General features: G+C 33.4%; 1 protein-coding gene across 1 annotated transcript; it reads left to right on the top strand.

The window, feature by feature from the left end:
* The first annotated feature begins 11,171 nt into the window (after window positions 1-11,171).
* On the top strand, window positions 11,172-12,470 carry LOC119613216 (uncharacterized protein DDB_G0286447). The gene is made up of 2 exons (XM_037969159.1): window positions 11,172-11,576; window positions 11,644-12,470. Exons 1-2 carry the CDS (start codon window positions 11,240-11,242, stop codon window positions 12,402-12,404), a joined length of 1,098 nt encoding a protein of 365 aa, XP_037825087.1. The 5' UTR covers window positions 11,172-11,239; the 3' UTR covers window positions 12,405-12,470.
* Window positions 12,471-14,515: the final 2,045 nt, after the last annotated feature.

Raw genomic sequence — 14,515 nt, 5'->3', positions numbered from 1 at the left:
TCAAAAGCAGACAAAATTTGCATTCAAACTTCTACAAAGTTCTATACATTTGCGATAGTAAATGTCTATGCTAAAGTTATGGAATATGCCTGAGGAAAAGCTTTTAAACTTTAAAAAGTTTAATGTTTTAGTGATGGTTTATGTTAATGTTGGCAATTTTCCAGTGGCTCCATCTATTTTTTTGTCAAGAAAACTTTTCGTGTGATGGTTTTTTGACTTCACTATAAAGATTTCTAGAAAGCTTAACATTTTTCTCTCCCAATTGAAGTTTTTATTGAAGTTATAGACCAGAATACAGACTTAACAAAGACTAGACTATAGACTAAATTATAAACTATACCAAAGATTAGTCTATAAACTAGACCATAGATTATACTACAGACTAGACTGTAGACTAGACCGTATACTAGATATACATAGACCAGGCCATAAACTAGACTATAGACAATACACTACAAAATATACTATAGACCAGACTATAAACTTCATTATAAACCAAAGTAGACAATAGACCAGTTTTTTTGACTAGACATATAGACTATTTCTACATGCGCAGTATGTCCTGTCGAGAGTTCCTTACTCCTACATAACATCAGGGACCGCGGGGTCGTTACGCCCGTTATCCTCTCTAGAGGATACCCTTGCGGGTAAATATAGACTATAAATTACAGACTGGACTACCGATTAGACTATAGACTAGACCATAGACTAGACTGTAGACTAGATTGTAGACTACACTATAGACTAGATTATAGACTAGACTATAGACCAAACTATAGACTAGACAACAGACTATAGACTAGACAACAGACTATAGACTAGACTAGACTAGACTATAGACTAGACTATAGACTAGACTATAGACTAGACTATAGACTAGACTATAGACTAGACTATAGACTAGACTATAGACTAGACTATAGACTAGACTATAGACTAGACTATAGACTAGACTATAGACTAGACTATAGACTAGACTATAGACTAGACTATAGACTAGACTATAGACTAGACTATAGACTAGACTATAGACTAGACTATAGACTAGACTATAGACTAGACTATAGACTAGACTATAGACTAGACTATAGACTAGACTATAGACTAGACTATAGACTAGACTATAGACTAGACTATAGACTAGACTATAGACTAGACTATAGACTAGACTATAGACTAGACTATAGACTAGACTATAGACTAGACTATAGACTAGACTATAGACCAGACTATAGACCAGACTATAGACCAGACTATAGACCAGACTATAGACTAGACTATAGACCAGACTATAGACTAGACTATAGACTAGACTAGACTAGACTAGACTAGACTAGACTATAGACTAGACTATAGACTAGACTATAGACTAGACTATAGACTAGACTAGACTAGACTAGACTATAGACTAGACTATAGACTAGACTATAGACTAGACTATAGACTAGACTATAGACTAGACTATAGACTAGACTATAGACTAGACTATAGACTAGACTATAGACTAGACTATAGACTAGACTATAGACTAGACTATAGACTAGACTATAGACTAGACTATAGACTAGACTATAGACTAGACTATAGACTAGACTATAGACTAGACTATAGACTAGACTATAGACTAGACTATAGACTAGACTATAGACTAGACTATAGACTAGACTATAGACTAGACTATAGACTAGACTATAGACTAGACTATAGACTAGACTATAGACTAGACTATAGACTAGACTATAGACTAGACTATAGACTAGACTATAGACTAGACTATAGACTAGACTATAGACTAGACTATAGACTAGACTATAGACTAGACTATAGACTAGACTATAGACTAGACTATAGACTAGACTATAGACTAGACTATAGACTAGACTATAGACTAGACTATAGACTAGACTATAGACTAGACTATAGACTAGACTATAGACTAGACTATAGACTAAACTATAGACTAGACTATAGACTAGACTATAGACTAGACTATAGACTAGACTATAGACTAGACTATAGACTAGACTATAGACTAGACTATAGACTAGACTATAGACTAGACTGTACTCTAGACTAGACTATGAACTAGACTATGAACTAGACTATGAACTAGACTATGAACTAGACTATAGACTAGACTATAGACTAGACTATAGACTAGACTATAGACTAGACTATAGACTAGACTATAGACTAGACTATAGACTAGACTATAGACTAGACTATAGACTAGACTATAGACTAGACTGTAGACTAGACTATAGACTAGACTATAGACTAGACTATAGACTAGACTATAGACTAGACTATAGACTAGACTATAGACTAGACTATAGACTAGACTATAGACTAGACTGTAGACTAGACTATAGACTAGACTATAGACTAGACTATAGACTAGACTATATACTAGACTATAGACTAGACTATAGACTAGACTATAGACTAGACTATAGACTAGACTATAGACTAGACTATAGACTAGACTATAGACTAGACTATAGACTAGACTATAGACTAGACTATAGACTAGACTATAGACTAGACTATAGACTAGACTATAGACTAGACTATAGACTAGACTATAGACTAGACTATAGACTAGACTATAGACTAGACTATAGACTAGACTATAGACTAGACTATAGACTAGACTATAGACTAGACTATAGACTAGACTATAGACTAGACTATAGACTAGACTATAGACTAGACTATAGACTAGACTATAGACTAGACTATAGACTAGACTATAGACTAGACTATAGACTAGACTATAGACTAGACTATAGACTAGACTATAGACTAGACTATAGACTAGACTATAGACTAGACTATAGACTAGACTGTAGACTAGACTGTAGACTAGACTATAGACTAGACTATAGACTACACTATAGACTACACTATAGACTACACTATAGAATAGACTATAGACTACACTATAGACTACACTATAGACTTAAAATTCCCAAATAAAACACTTCAAACCAATTTGTCACCCTCTATCAACAACTAATTTAAGGATAATAACGGACAACAGCCACCAAACTATTTGTGGCATGAGAACCTGCTCTTAATCTGTATCACAGTTAAAAAGTAACGTATATGTAATGAATAAATACACAAGTTATTAGATAACTAAAGTACTATAACAAAGAGGGAAAGAGAAGGAAAGCAATAGACCAAAATGTCCTTTAATTAGAACCCAACAAACGTTCATCTAAAAAGTCACACGTTAGATTAAATTAAATAGATATTTTGACACCCGTTGCTCTCTTAACTTATGCCACATAATTGTGTCACTAATAGGATTATATATCTCATATCGTCAGGAGATGAAAATCTAATAGGAAGAAAAATATCAATATCAAATTAGTAGTAAATCGTAGTAAAACTTCCCACAAAGTGGGAAGAAAAGGGGGTTGATTTTTTGTTTGTTTATTTTTTGAGTAATAGAAATCAAATTTGTGGATTGCAGTCTGTTTTATATATGAAGTAAAAAAGTGACTTTAAATGATCAATAATAATAACAACACGTGACAACAAATAAGCACGTGTTAGCAATACAGATAAAAAATTTTGTTAAATCCTAGTTTTAGAATGAAATTAAATAGAGTTTACAGATAAAGATAAAAACTTTTTTAACTTTTTTAAGAACTTCTAAAATGTAAAATTTTCAAAAATTCAAATTTTTTTAAAAGAAATTAATTTTCTTTTATTTTTTTAAAATTTTTTGAATTTCTTCTATTTTTTATTAATTAATAATTTACAAATATTGTGGAAAATCCTGTAAAAAAAGGATTAAACTTTTCCTTGTTTTCCCACAGTTTTTTCTAATGGCCACTTAACAATTGTAACAATTTCATAATTATAATGACTTTTTTCACATTTTCCCTTTTTAAGGAACAACATTTTTCCTTTTTTATCAAACATTTTTTAATACTCCTTCTCATGTTTTTGCAACGCCTCTTTATTATCACAACGATAATATGATTTGCACTGGTTTATTAACACACGCCGATAAGGAAGCAATAATCAACTACATTGAATTTTATTAATTGAGAGGATTAAAAAGGTCACTTTTTGCTAAAAGGAGTGAGTAATGTAGTGTGAACATAGAAACAGCATTAACAAGTGAATAAGGGGATGCTTGCTATCAACACTTATGGAAAGTTATTTGAAGTATTCCTTAACCTCATATATAGTCTAGTTTATAGTCTAGTCTATAGTCTAGTCTAAAGTCTATACTTAGTCTAGACTATAGTCTAGTCTAGCCTATAGTCTAGCCTATAGTCTAGTCCATAGTCTAGTCTAGCTAGTCTAGTCTATGGTCTGGTCTATAGTCTAGTCCATAGTCTAATCTATAGTCTAGTCTATAGTCTAGTCTATAGTCTAGTCTTTAGATAGTCTAGTCTATAGATAGTCTAGTCTATAGTCTACTCTAGTCTATAGTCTACTCTAGTCTAGTCTATAGTATAGTCTATAGTCTAGTCTATAGTCTAGTCTATAGTCTAGTCTATAGTCTAGTCTATAGTCTAGTCTATAGTCTAGTCTATAGTCTAGTCTATAGTCTAGTCTATAGTCTAGTCTATAGTCTAGTCTATAGTCTAGTCTATAGTCTAGTCTATAGTCTAGTCTATAGTCTAGTCTATAGTCTAGTCTATAGTCTAGTCTATAGTCTAGTCTATAGTCTAGTCTATAGTCTAGTCTATAGTCTAGTCTATAGTCTAGTCTATAGTCTAGTCTATAGTCTAGTCTATAGTCTAGTCTAAAGTCTAGTCTATAGTCTAGTCTATAGTCTTGTCTATACAGACTAGTCTATAGACTAGTCTATAGTCTAGTCTATAGTCTAGTCTATAGTCTACTCTATAGTCTAGTCTAGTCTATAGTCTACTCTAGTCTATAGTCTACTCTAGTCTAGTCTATAGTCTAGTCTATATAGTCTATAGTCTAGTCTATAGTCTAGTCTATAGTCTAGTCTATAGTCTAGTCTATAGTCTAGTCTATAGTCTAGTCTCTAGTCTAGTCTATAGTCTAGTCTATAGTCTAGTCTATAGTCTAGTCTATAGTCTAGTCTATAGTCTAGTCTATAGTCTAGTCTATAGTCTAGTCTATAGTCTAGTCTATAGTCTAGTCTATAGTCTAGTCTATAGTCTAGTCTATAGTCTAGTCTATAGTCTAGTCTATAGTCTAGTCTATAGTCTATAGTCTAGTCTATAGTCTAGTCTATAGACTAGTCTAGTCTAGTCTAGTCTAGACTATAGTCTAGTCTATAGTCTAGTCTATAGTCTAGTCTATAGTCTAGTCTATAGTCTAGTCTATAGTCCAGTCTATAGTCTAGTCTATAGTCTAGTCTATAGTCTAGTCTATAGTCTAGTCTATAGTCTAGTCTAGTCTATAGTCTAGTCTATAGTCTAGTCTATAGTCTAGTCTATAGTCTAGTCTATAGTCTAGTCTATATAGTCTAGTCTATATAGTCTAGTCTAGTCTAGTCTATAGTCTAGTCTATAGTCTAGTCTATAGTCTAGTCTATAGTCTAGTCTATAGTCTAGTCTATAGTCTAGTCTATAGTCTAGTCTATAGTCTAGTCTATAGTCTAGTCTATAGTCTAGTCTATAGTCTAGTCTATAGTCTAGTCTATAGTCTAGTCTATAGTCTAGTCTATAGTCTAGTCTATAGTCTAGTCTATAGTCTAGTCTATAGTCTAGTCTATAGTCTAGTCTATAGTCTAGTCTAGTCTAGTCTATAGTCTAGTCTATAGTCTAGTCTATAGTCTAGTCTATAGTCTAGTCTATAGTCTAGTCTATAGTCTAGTCTATAGTCTAGTCTATAGTCTAGTCTATAGTCTAGTCTATAGTCTAGTCTATAGTCTAGTCTATAGTCTAGTCTATAGTCTAGTCTAGTCTACAGTCTAGTCTACAGTCTAGTCTATAGTCTAGTCTATATACTAGTCTATAGTCTAGTATAGTCTATAGTCTAGTATAGTCTATAGTCTAGTATAGTCTATAGTGTAGTCTATAGTTTAGTCTATAGTTTAGTCTATAGTCTAGTCTATAGTCTAGTCTATAGTCTAGTCTATAGTCTAGACTATAGACTAGACTATAGACTAGACTATAGACTAGACTATAGACTAGACTATAGACTAGACTATAGACTAGACTATAGACTAGACTATAGACTAGACTATAGACTAGACTATAGACTAGACTATAGACTAGACTATAGACTAGACTATAGACTAGACTAAGACTAGACTATAGACTAGACTATAGACTAGACTATAGACTAGACTATAGACTAGACTATAGACTAGACTATAGACTAGACTATAGACTAGACTATAGACTAGACTATAGACTAGACTATAGACTAGACTATAGACTAGACTATAGACTAGACTATAGACTAGACTATAGACTAGACTAATAGACTAGACTAATAGACTAGACTATAGACTTAGACTATAGACTAGACTATAGAACTATACTATAGACTAGACTATAGACTAGACTATAGAGCTAGACTATAGACTAGACTATAGACTAGACTATAGATAGACTATAGACTGACTATGACTAGACTGTACTCTAGACTAGACTATGAAACGAGACTATGAACTAGACTATGAACTAGACTAATGAACTAGACTATAGACTAGACTATAGGACTAGAACTATAAGACTAGACTATAGACTAGACTAGAGACTAGACGATAGACCTAGACTATAGACTAGACTCATAGACTAGACTATAGACTAGACTATAGACTAGACTATAGACTGAGACCTGTAGACAGACTATAGACTAGACTTATAGACTAGACTATAGAGCTAGACGATAAGACTAGACTATAGACTAGACTATAGACTAGACTATAGACTAGACTAGAGACTAGACTGTAGACTAGACTATAGACTAGACTATAGACTAGACTATAGACTAGACTATATACTAGACTATAGACTAGACTATAGACTAGACTATAGACTAGACTATAGACTAGACTATAGACTAGACTATAGACTAGACTATAGACTAGACTATAGACTAGACTATAGACTAGACTATAGACTAGACTATAGACTAGACATAGACTAGACTATAGACTAGACTATAGACTAGACTATAGACTAGACTATAGACTAGACTATAGACTAGACTATAGACTAGACTATAGACTAGACTATAGACTAGACTATAGACTAGACTATAGACTAGACTATAGACTAGACTATAGACTAGACTATAGACTAGACTATAGACTAGACTATAGACTAGACTATAGACTAGACTATAGACTAGACTATAGACTAGACTATAGACTAGACTATAGACTAGACTATAGACTAGACTATAGACTAGACTATAGACTAGACTATAGACTAGACTATAGACTAGACTATAGACTAGACTGTATACTAGACTGTAGACTAGACTATAGACTAGACTATAGACTACACTATAGACTACACTATAGACTACACTAGAATAGACTATAGACTACACTATAGACTAGACTATAGACTACACTATAGACTTAAAATTCCCAAATAAAACACTTCAAACCAATTTGTCACCCTCTATCAACAACTAATTTAAGGATAATAACGGACAACAGCCACCAAACTATTTGTGGCATGAGAACCTGCTCTTAATCTGTATCACAGTTAAAAAGTAACGTATATGTAATGAATAAATACACAAGTTATTAGATAACTAAAGTACTATAACAAAGAGGGAAAGAGAAGGAAAGCAATAGACCAAAATGTCCTTTAATTAGAACCCAACAAACGTTCATCTAAAAAGTCACACGTTAGATTAAATTAAATAGATATTTTGACACCCGTTGCTCTCTTAACTTATGCCACATAATTGTGTCACTAATAGGATTATATATCTCATATCGTCAGGAGATGAAAATCTAATAGGAAGAAAAATATCAATATCAAATTAGTAGTAAATCGTAGTAAAACTTCCCACAAAGTGGGAAGAAAAGGGGGTTGATTTTTTGTTTGTTTATTTTTTGAGTAATAGAAATCAAATTTGTGGATTGCAGTCTGTTTTATATATGAAGTAAAAAAGTGACTTTAAATGATCAATAATAATAACAACACGTGACAACAAATAAGCACGTGTTAGCAATACAGATAAAAAATTTTGTTAAATCCTAGTTTTAGAATGAAATTAAATAGAGTTTACAGATAAAGATAAAAACTTTTTTAACTTTTTTAAGAACTTCTAAAATGTAAAATTTTCAAAAATTCAAATTTTTTTAAAAGAAATTAATTTTCTTTTATTTTTTTAAAATTTTTTGAATTTCTTCTATTTTTTATTAATTAATAATTTACAAATATTGTGGAAAATCCTGTAAAAAAAGGATTAAACTTTTCCTTGTTTTCCCACAGTTTTTTCTAATGGCCACTTAACAATTGTAACAATTTCATAATTATAATGACTTTTTTCACATTTTCCCTTTTTAAGGAACAACATTTTTCCTTTTTTATCAAACATTTTTTAATACTCCTTCTCATGTTTTTGCAACGCCTCTTTATTATCACAACGATAATATGATTTGCACTGGTTTATTAACACACGCCGATAAGGAAGCAATAATCAACTACATTGAATTTTATTAATTGAGAGGATTAAAAAGGTCACTTTTTGCTAAAAGGAGTGAGTAATGTAGTGTGAACATAGAAACAGCATTAACAAGTGAATAAGGGGATGCTTGCTATCAACACTTATGGAAAGTTATTTGAAGTATTCCTTAACCTCATATATAGTCTAGTTTATAGTCTAGTCTATAGTCTAGTCTAAAGTCTATACTTAGTCTAGACTATAGTCTAGTCTAGCCTATAGTCTAGTCCATAGTCTAGTCTAGCTAGTCTAGTCTATAGTCTGGTCTATAGTCTAGTCCATAGTCTAATCTATAGTCTAGTCTATAGTCTAGTCTATAGTCTAGTCTACAGTCTAGTATACAGACTAGTCTATAGACTAGTCTATAGTCTAGTCTATAGTCTAGTCTATAGTCTACTCTATAGTCTAGTCTATAGTCTAGTCTATAGTAGTCTATAGTCTAGTCTATTTAGTATAGTCTATAGTCTAGTCTACTAGTCTATCGTCTAGTCTATAGTCTAGTCTATAGTCTAGTCTATAGTCTAGTCTATAGTCTAGTCTATAGTCTAGTCTATAGTCTAGTCTATAGTCTAGTCTAAGTCTAGTCTATAGTCTAGTCTATAGTCTAGTCAGACTAGTCTATAGTCTAGTCTATAGTCTATATAGTCTAGTCTATAGTCTAGTCTATAGTCTAGTCTATAGTCTAGTCTATAGTCTAGTCTATAGTCTAGTCTATAGTCTAGTCTATAGTCTAGTCTATAGTCTAGTCTATAGTCTAGTCTATAGTCTAGTCTATAGTCTAGTCTATAGTCTAGTCTATAGTCTAGTCTATAGTCTAGTCTAGTCTAGTCTATAGTCTAGTCTATAGTCTAGTCTATAGTCTAGTCTATAGTCTAGTCTATAGTCTAGTCTATAGTCTAGTCTATAGTCTAGTCTATAGTCTAGTCTATAGTCTAGTCTATAGTCTAGTCTATAGTCTAGTCTATAGTCTAGTCTATAGTCTAGTCTATAGTCTAGTCTATAGTCTAGTCTATAGTCTAGTCTATAGTCTAGTCTATAGTCTAGTCTATAGTCTAGTCTATAGTCTAGTCTATAGTCTAGTCTATAGTCTAGTCTATAGTCTAGTCTATAGTCTAGTCTATAGTCTAGTCTATAGTCTAGTCTATAGTCTAGTCTATAGTCTAGTCTATAGTCTAGTCTATAGTCTAGTCTATAGTCTAGTCTATAGTCTAGTCTATAGTCTAGTCTATAGTCTAGTCTATAGTCTAGTCTATAGTCTAGTCTATAGTCTAGTCTATAGTCTAGTCTATAGTCTAGTCTATAGTCTAGTCTATAGTCTAGTCTATAGTCTAGTCTATAGTCTAGTCTATAGTCTAGTCTATAGTCTAGTCTATAGTCTAGTCTATAGTCTAGTCTATAGTCTAGTCTATAGTCTAGTCTATAGTCTAGTCTATAGTCTAGTCTATAGTCTAGTCTATAGTCTAGTCTATAGTCTAGTCTATAGTCTAGTCTATAGTCTAGTCTATAGTCTAGTCTATAGTCTAGTCTATAGTCTAGTCTATAGTCTAGTCTATAGTCTAGTCCATAGTCTAGTCTATAGTCTAGTCTATAGTCTAGTCTATAGTCTAGTCTATAGTCTAGTCTATAGTCTAGTCTATAGTCTAGTCTATAGTCTAGTCTATAGTCTAGTCTATAGTCTAGTCTATAGTCTAGTCTATAGTCTAGTCTATAGTCTAGTCTATAGTCTAGTCTATAGTCTAGTCTATAGTCTAGTCTATAGTCTAGTTTATAGTCTGGTCTATAGTCTATTCTATAGTATAGTCTAGTCCATAGTCTAGTCTATAGTCTAGTCTATAGTCTCGTCTATAGTCTATTCTATAGTATAGTCTATGGTCTAGTCTATAGTCTAGTCTATAGGCTAGTCTATAGTCTAGTCTATAGATTAGTCTATAGTCTAGTCTATATTCTAATCTATAGTCAAGTCTATAGATTAGTCTATAGTCTAGTCTATATTTTAGTCTATAGCCTAGTCTATAGTCTAGTCTATAGTCTAGTCTATAGTCTAGTCTATAGTTTAGTCTATAGTCTAGTCTATATTCTAGTCTATTGTATAGCCTAGTTCTATTCGAGACTACAGTCTAGAGTTCCTTTTATAAATTTCTCATACAAGTTACTTTTACAGAATTATTCTCACACTAAACTTCTGATACATATCCCAGCAAAATTACTCAAGCTCTGTGTGAAAATATAAACGTGCCAAAATCCTTGAAATTGTCTTCAAGGGCCTTTCCTTCCTTCAAATATTTTACTTCTTTCTATATAAATATCTCACTGGTTTATTGACAAACAATTAGGGGTTGTTAGCTTATCAGCATCCAAACACTCGTTCTGAGTTAATATTGACACACACACACACTTTACAGGAATAAACTCCGCCTCTTTCAATAATATAGTGGGGTGGGTTTTGAAAAAACACCCAACAAGTATGTAGAAAATTTTCATACAAATATGGCATACACACTGGAATTAAGGACATTATTGAGATTGCACTACAACAGGAAGGACACAAAGTGGCAGCAATTAAATAATTTCAAATATATAAACCAGGAGTTCTTAGGAAATGGCCTGGTCAGAAGGTGAAGATAAACAGGTTAAGAAAATCTTAAATATGGAAACCAATAAAGCAAATCAAGCAGTAGAGTCTACAGAAAAGGAAACAGTTAAAGAAACTGCAACGGTTTCTAGTAGTTGTAGCATGGAAAATGTTTTGCTACCCATGAGATCGTCTGGTATAAGAGGTAATCCTCCAGCTTTAATCAGGGGAACACACGCGTTTTTAAATCCCAAAACTGAAAATCTATCAGATGCTGAATTATCGGATTTCTCTTTAAATGATACCGAAGAAGATGAGGAAGAGTTTCGCAATTGTGTTTTGCTAAATGGTTCACTAAATGAAGGTAGTTTTTATAGATGAAATTGGAGTTTGAAAATAATATTTTAATATTGCTTTTGTTTTTCGAAAAGGTGCCTCCCTTAGCAATCATAGTTCCTCCTCCCGAGGTTTGCCTATAGGACCCTCACCTCCTGTTAGTCAAGTGGGCTCTACCACTCCTGAGGTGTTTGGCAAAAATGGTTTTCCTTTGGTACGCAAGGTGTTCACTAACACACGAGAACGTTGGCGTCAACAGAACGTTTCCAGTGCTTTTGCCGAGCTAAGGAAACTAGTACCCACACATCCTCCAGATAAGAAACTTTCCAAAAATGAAATTTTACGTTCAGCCATTAAATATATCAAGCTATTGACACGTGTTTTGGAATGGCAAAAGGAACAGGAGGATAAACAGGAAAATGAACCCAATAACAATAATCGCATCACCTTAAATGGTCATCTATCGAACAGTTCCAATCATAACCTGACCAATGGTTCATTGGACAATAAACGTAATGTTAAGCAGCAATTACTAACATTCAATCACAATTCCCAGACTCCCAACAATAATTTGCTAATGATAGCTCCTTCACCAATGATGTCTCATCACTTTATTAAAACCGAACAGCTGGAAAGTTTAGATATAATGAGTACTAATTCGCGAAGTTCTACTAACAACGTTATTACTCAATCTATACCCTTGATTGCGGTAAGAAGTGCTAATACTTCTAAAGGAGCGAAGGCCGCTAAACGTAAGGCTGCCGCCGAAGAGGGTGTTGCGAAAGAAGATAAGAAGCGTAAGAAGGAAGCTGTTGTGGCAGCTGGAAGTTCCACCAACCCTAATAATCGTATTTAAGTTGTGTAATAGTGTTATCTTTAAGATGTGTGTCAAGAAATCGATTAAATCACTTTAAGTGTATGACAATAAAATTTAAACGAAAGTTGCTTAAGTGAGTCATTGAATCTGTTCCTGGTCCAAAAATTGTTAAGAAAAAAACGTTTCTTTAAATAAAAGATCTTTAAAATCTTTTTGCTAAATGACCTTAAACGGTTTGCGTTATTCTCTGGAATGTGTTATTCCTTAAACTATTCTGTCTAAACTTAGCTGCGATCTTCTGGAGAGTTAAGAAAGGTAATAGTTGAGAGGATGATAAGTCTCTGCTTTAGAACGCCTTGTTTGATTCAGGTCTCTGTTAACGTCAATTGAGTTGTAAAGCTGCGGCAAGTTTGAAAAACTATAATTCCGAGACTGTGACGCTAAGAAGCTTTGAACTGGGCTCCTCTAAATTAGTAAAAGATTTCTTGTGAAGCTATTGGGGGTGATGATAAGTCCCTGCTCTAAACGTCTTGTTTGATTCAGGAAATGGCCTGTGTTAACGTCAATTGAGTTGTAAAGCTGTGGTAAGTTGGAAAGCTCTAAATTTGAGACTTTGAGGTTGAGAAGCTACGCATGGTCGACCATTTAGAGTATGGCGAATTGCTACGCTTTGAGCTTGAAATCAAAGATTGTTGAGTGTGAAAGTTAAGTGCTACCAAAAATTCTCGTTAGTCAATCAGATAAAATGCTGCTACTACTGTTCGAAGTTAGTGTAAACGTTGTATAGGCCATTGACGAAGTTCTAAGTAGCAATCTAATGAGATGTCTCTCGAAATTCCCTGTTTTATACATTTAGATTCCTCAATAAAATGAACCCAACATCCCAGTCCCAACCATGCAACGATTGTAAGTAGAGTATGGAAGTACATCGACGAGACGGTCGATAAACTCTCAGAATTCACTATATTTATGAAATGATTAGATCAAACTGGAAAATTAAGTTTGTAGATACATTAATGCTCCGATATCAAGGAAAAACTTCGATTATTTTGTTGTGAAAAGTAGGCCTCTATAGGATTCTTCGAACAGCTGAAATTTAGCATCTTATCGGTCGTTGGGGAGTTTGGAAAGAACTCCAATAACTCGAGTTATCTTTTTTCTTATAGGTGATGTTCTAACGAAACTATTTTCAGACAAACAACTATTGAAAGACGATGGAAGATGCGACAATTTAAAGGGTGAAGCCAATCATAATGCACATTAATGCTCCGAAATCAAGGAAAAACTTCGATCATTCTGTTGTTAAAAGTTGGCTTTTATAGGATTCTTCGACCAGCTGAAATTTAGCATCTTATCGGTCGTTGGGGGAGTTTGGAAATAGCTCCAACAACTAGAGTTTTCTTCTTACTTATGGGTTATGTTCTACCGAAACTATAGTATATTCAGACAAACAACTGTTGAAAGACGATGGAAGATGCGACAATTTAAAGGGTGAAACCCTTTATGCATATTAACGCTCCGAAATCATGGAAAAACTTCGATCATTCTGTTGTGAAAAGTCGACTAGCTGAAATTTTGCATCTCCAACAACTCGAGTTTTCTTTTTTCATATAGGTGATGTTCTAACGAAACTATTTTCAGACGAACACCTATTGAAATACGATAGAAGATACGACAATTTGAAGGATGATTGGCTTCATCCTTCATGTTGTGGGTACAAAATTCTGAAACTAAAACGATCCAGAAACTGCTTTAGGAAAGACTACTTTGATAGACGACAGTTGAAAATGTTGAATCCAATGATCTTTTCCCTGGCCGATGCAAGTTTGTCGTTCAGAAACGATTATGACATTGCAGCGGTCCAGGCTCATAGAAATTCATAGGGTGATCGAGAGTATCATCTTATTGCAACCGAAGATCGTCCGCCAACAAACATCTGAAACTTGCTGAGTTGCATTCTTTGCATGAGTATGACTCCGATCTTTACGGAGTGATGATCCAAATATTGTGAGAATAAATGAGAATTTATCGAACCTTTTGCTTTCAGACTACTTCTATAAAACATTCACGGTTTAGAAAATTTAGTCAAGGTTTGAAGAGGGAACAGAAATTCGATTAAACCCCCTAATATGAGACAGAAAGTTAATTGC

The sequence above is a fragment of the Lucilia sericata genome, unplaced genomic scaffold (assembly GCF_015586225.1).
Source record: "Lucilia sericata isolate MDLA Ls3-8-SP2 unplaced genomic scaffold, ASM1558622v1 Contig002014F_arrow, whole genome shotgun sequence".
Taxonomy (NCBI): Eukaryota; Metazoa; Arthropoda; class Insecta; order Diptera; family Calliphoridae; genus Lucilia; species Lucilia sericata.
The sequence above is the reverse complement of the archived record's forward strand: the minus strand, read 5'-3'. Positions and strand labels throughout refer to the sequence as shown.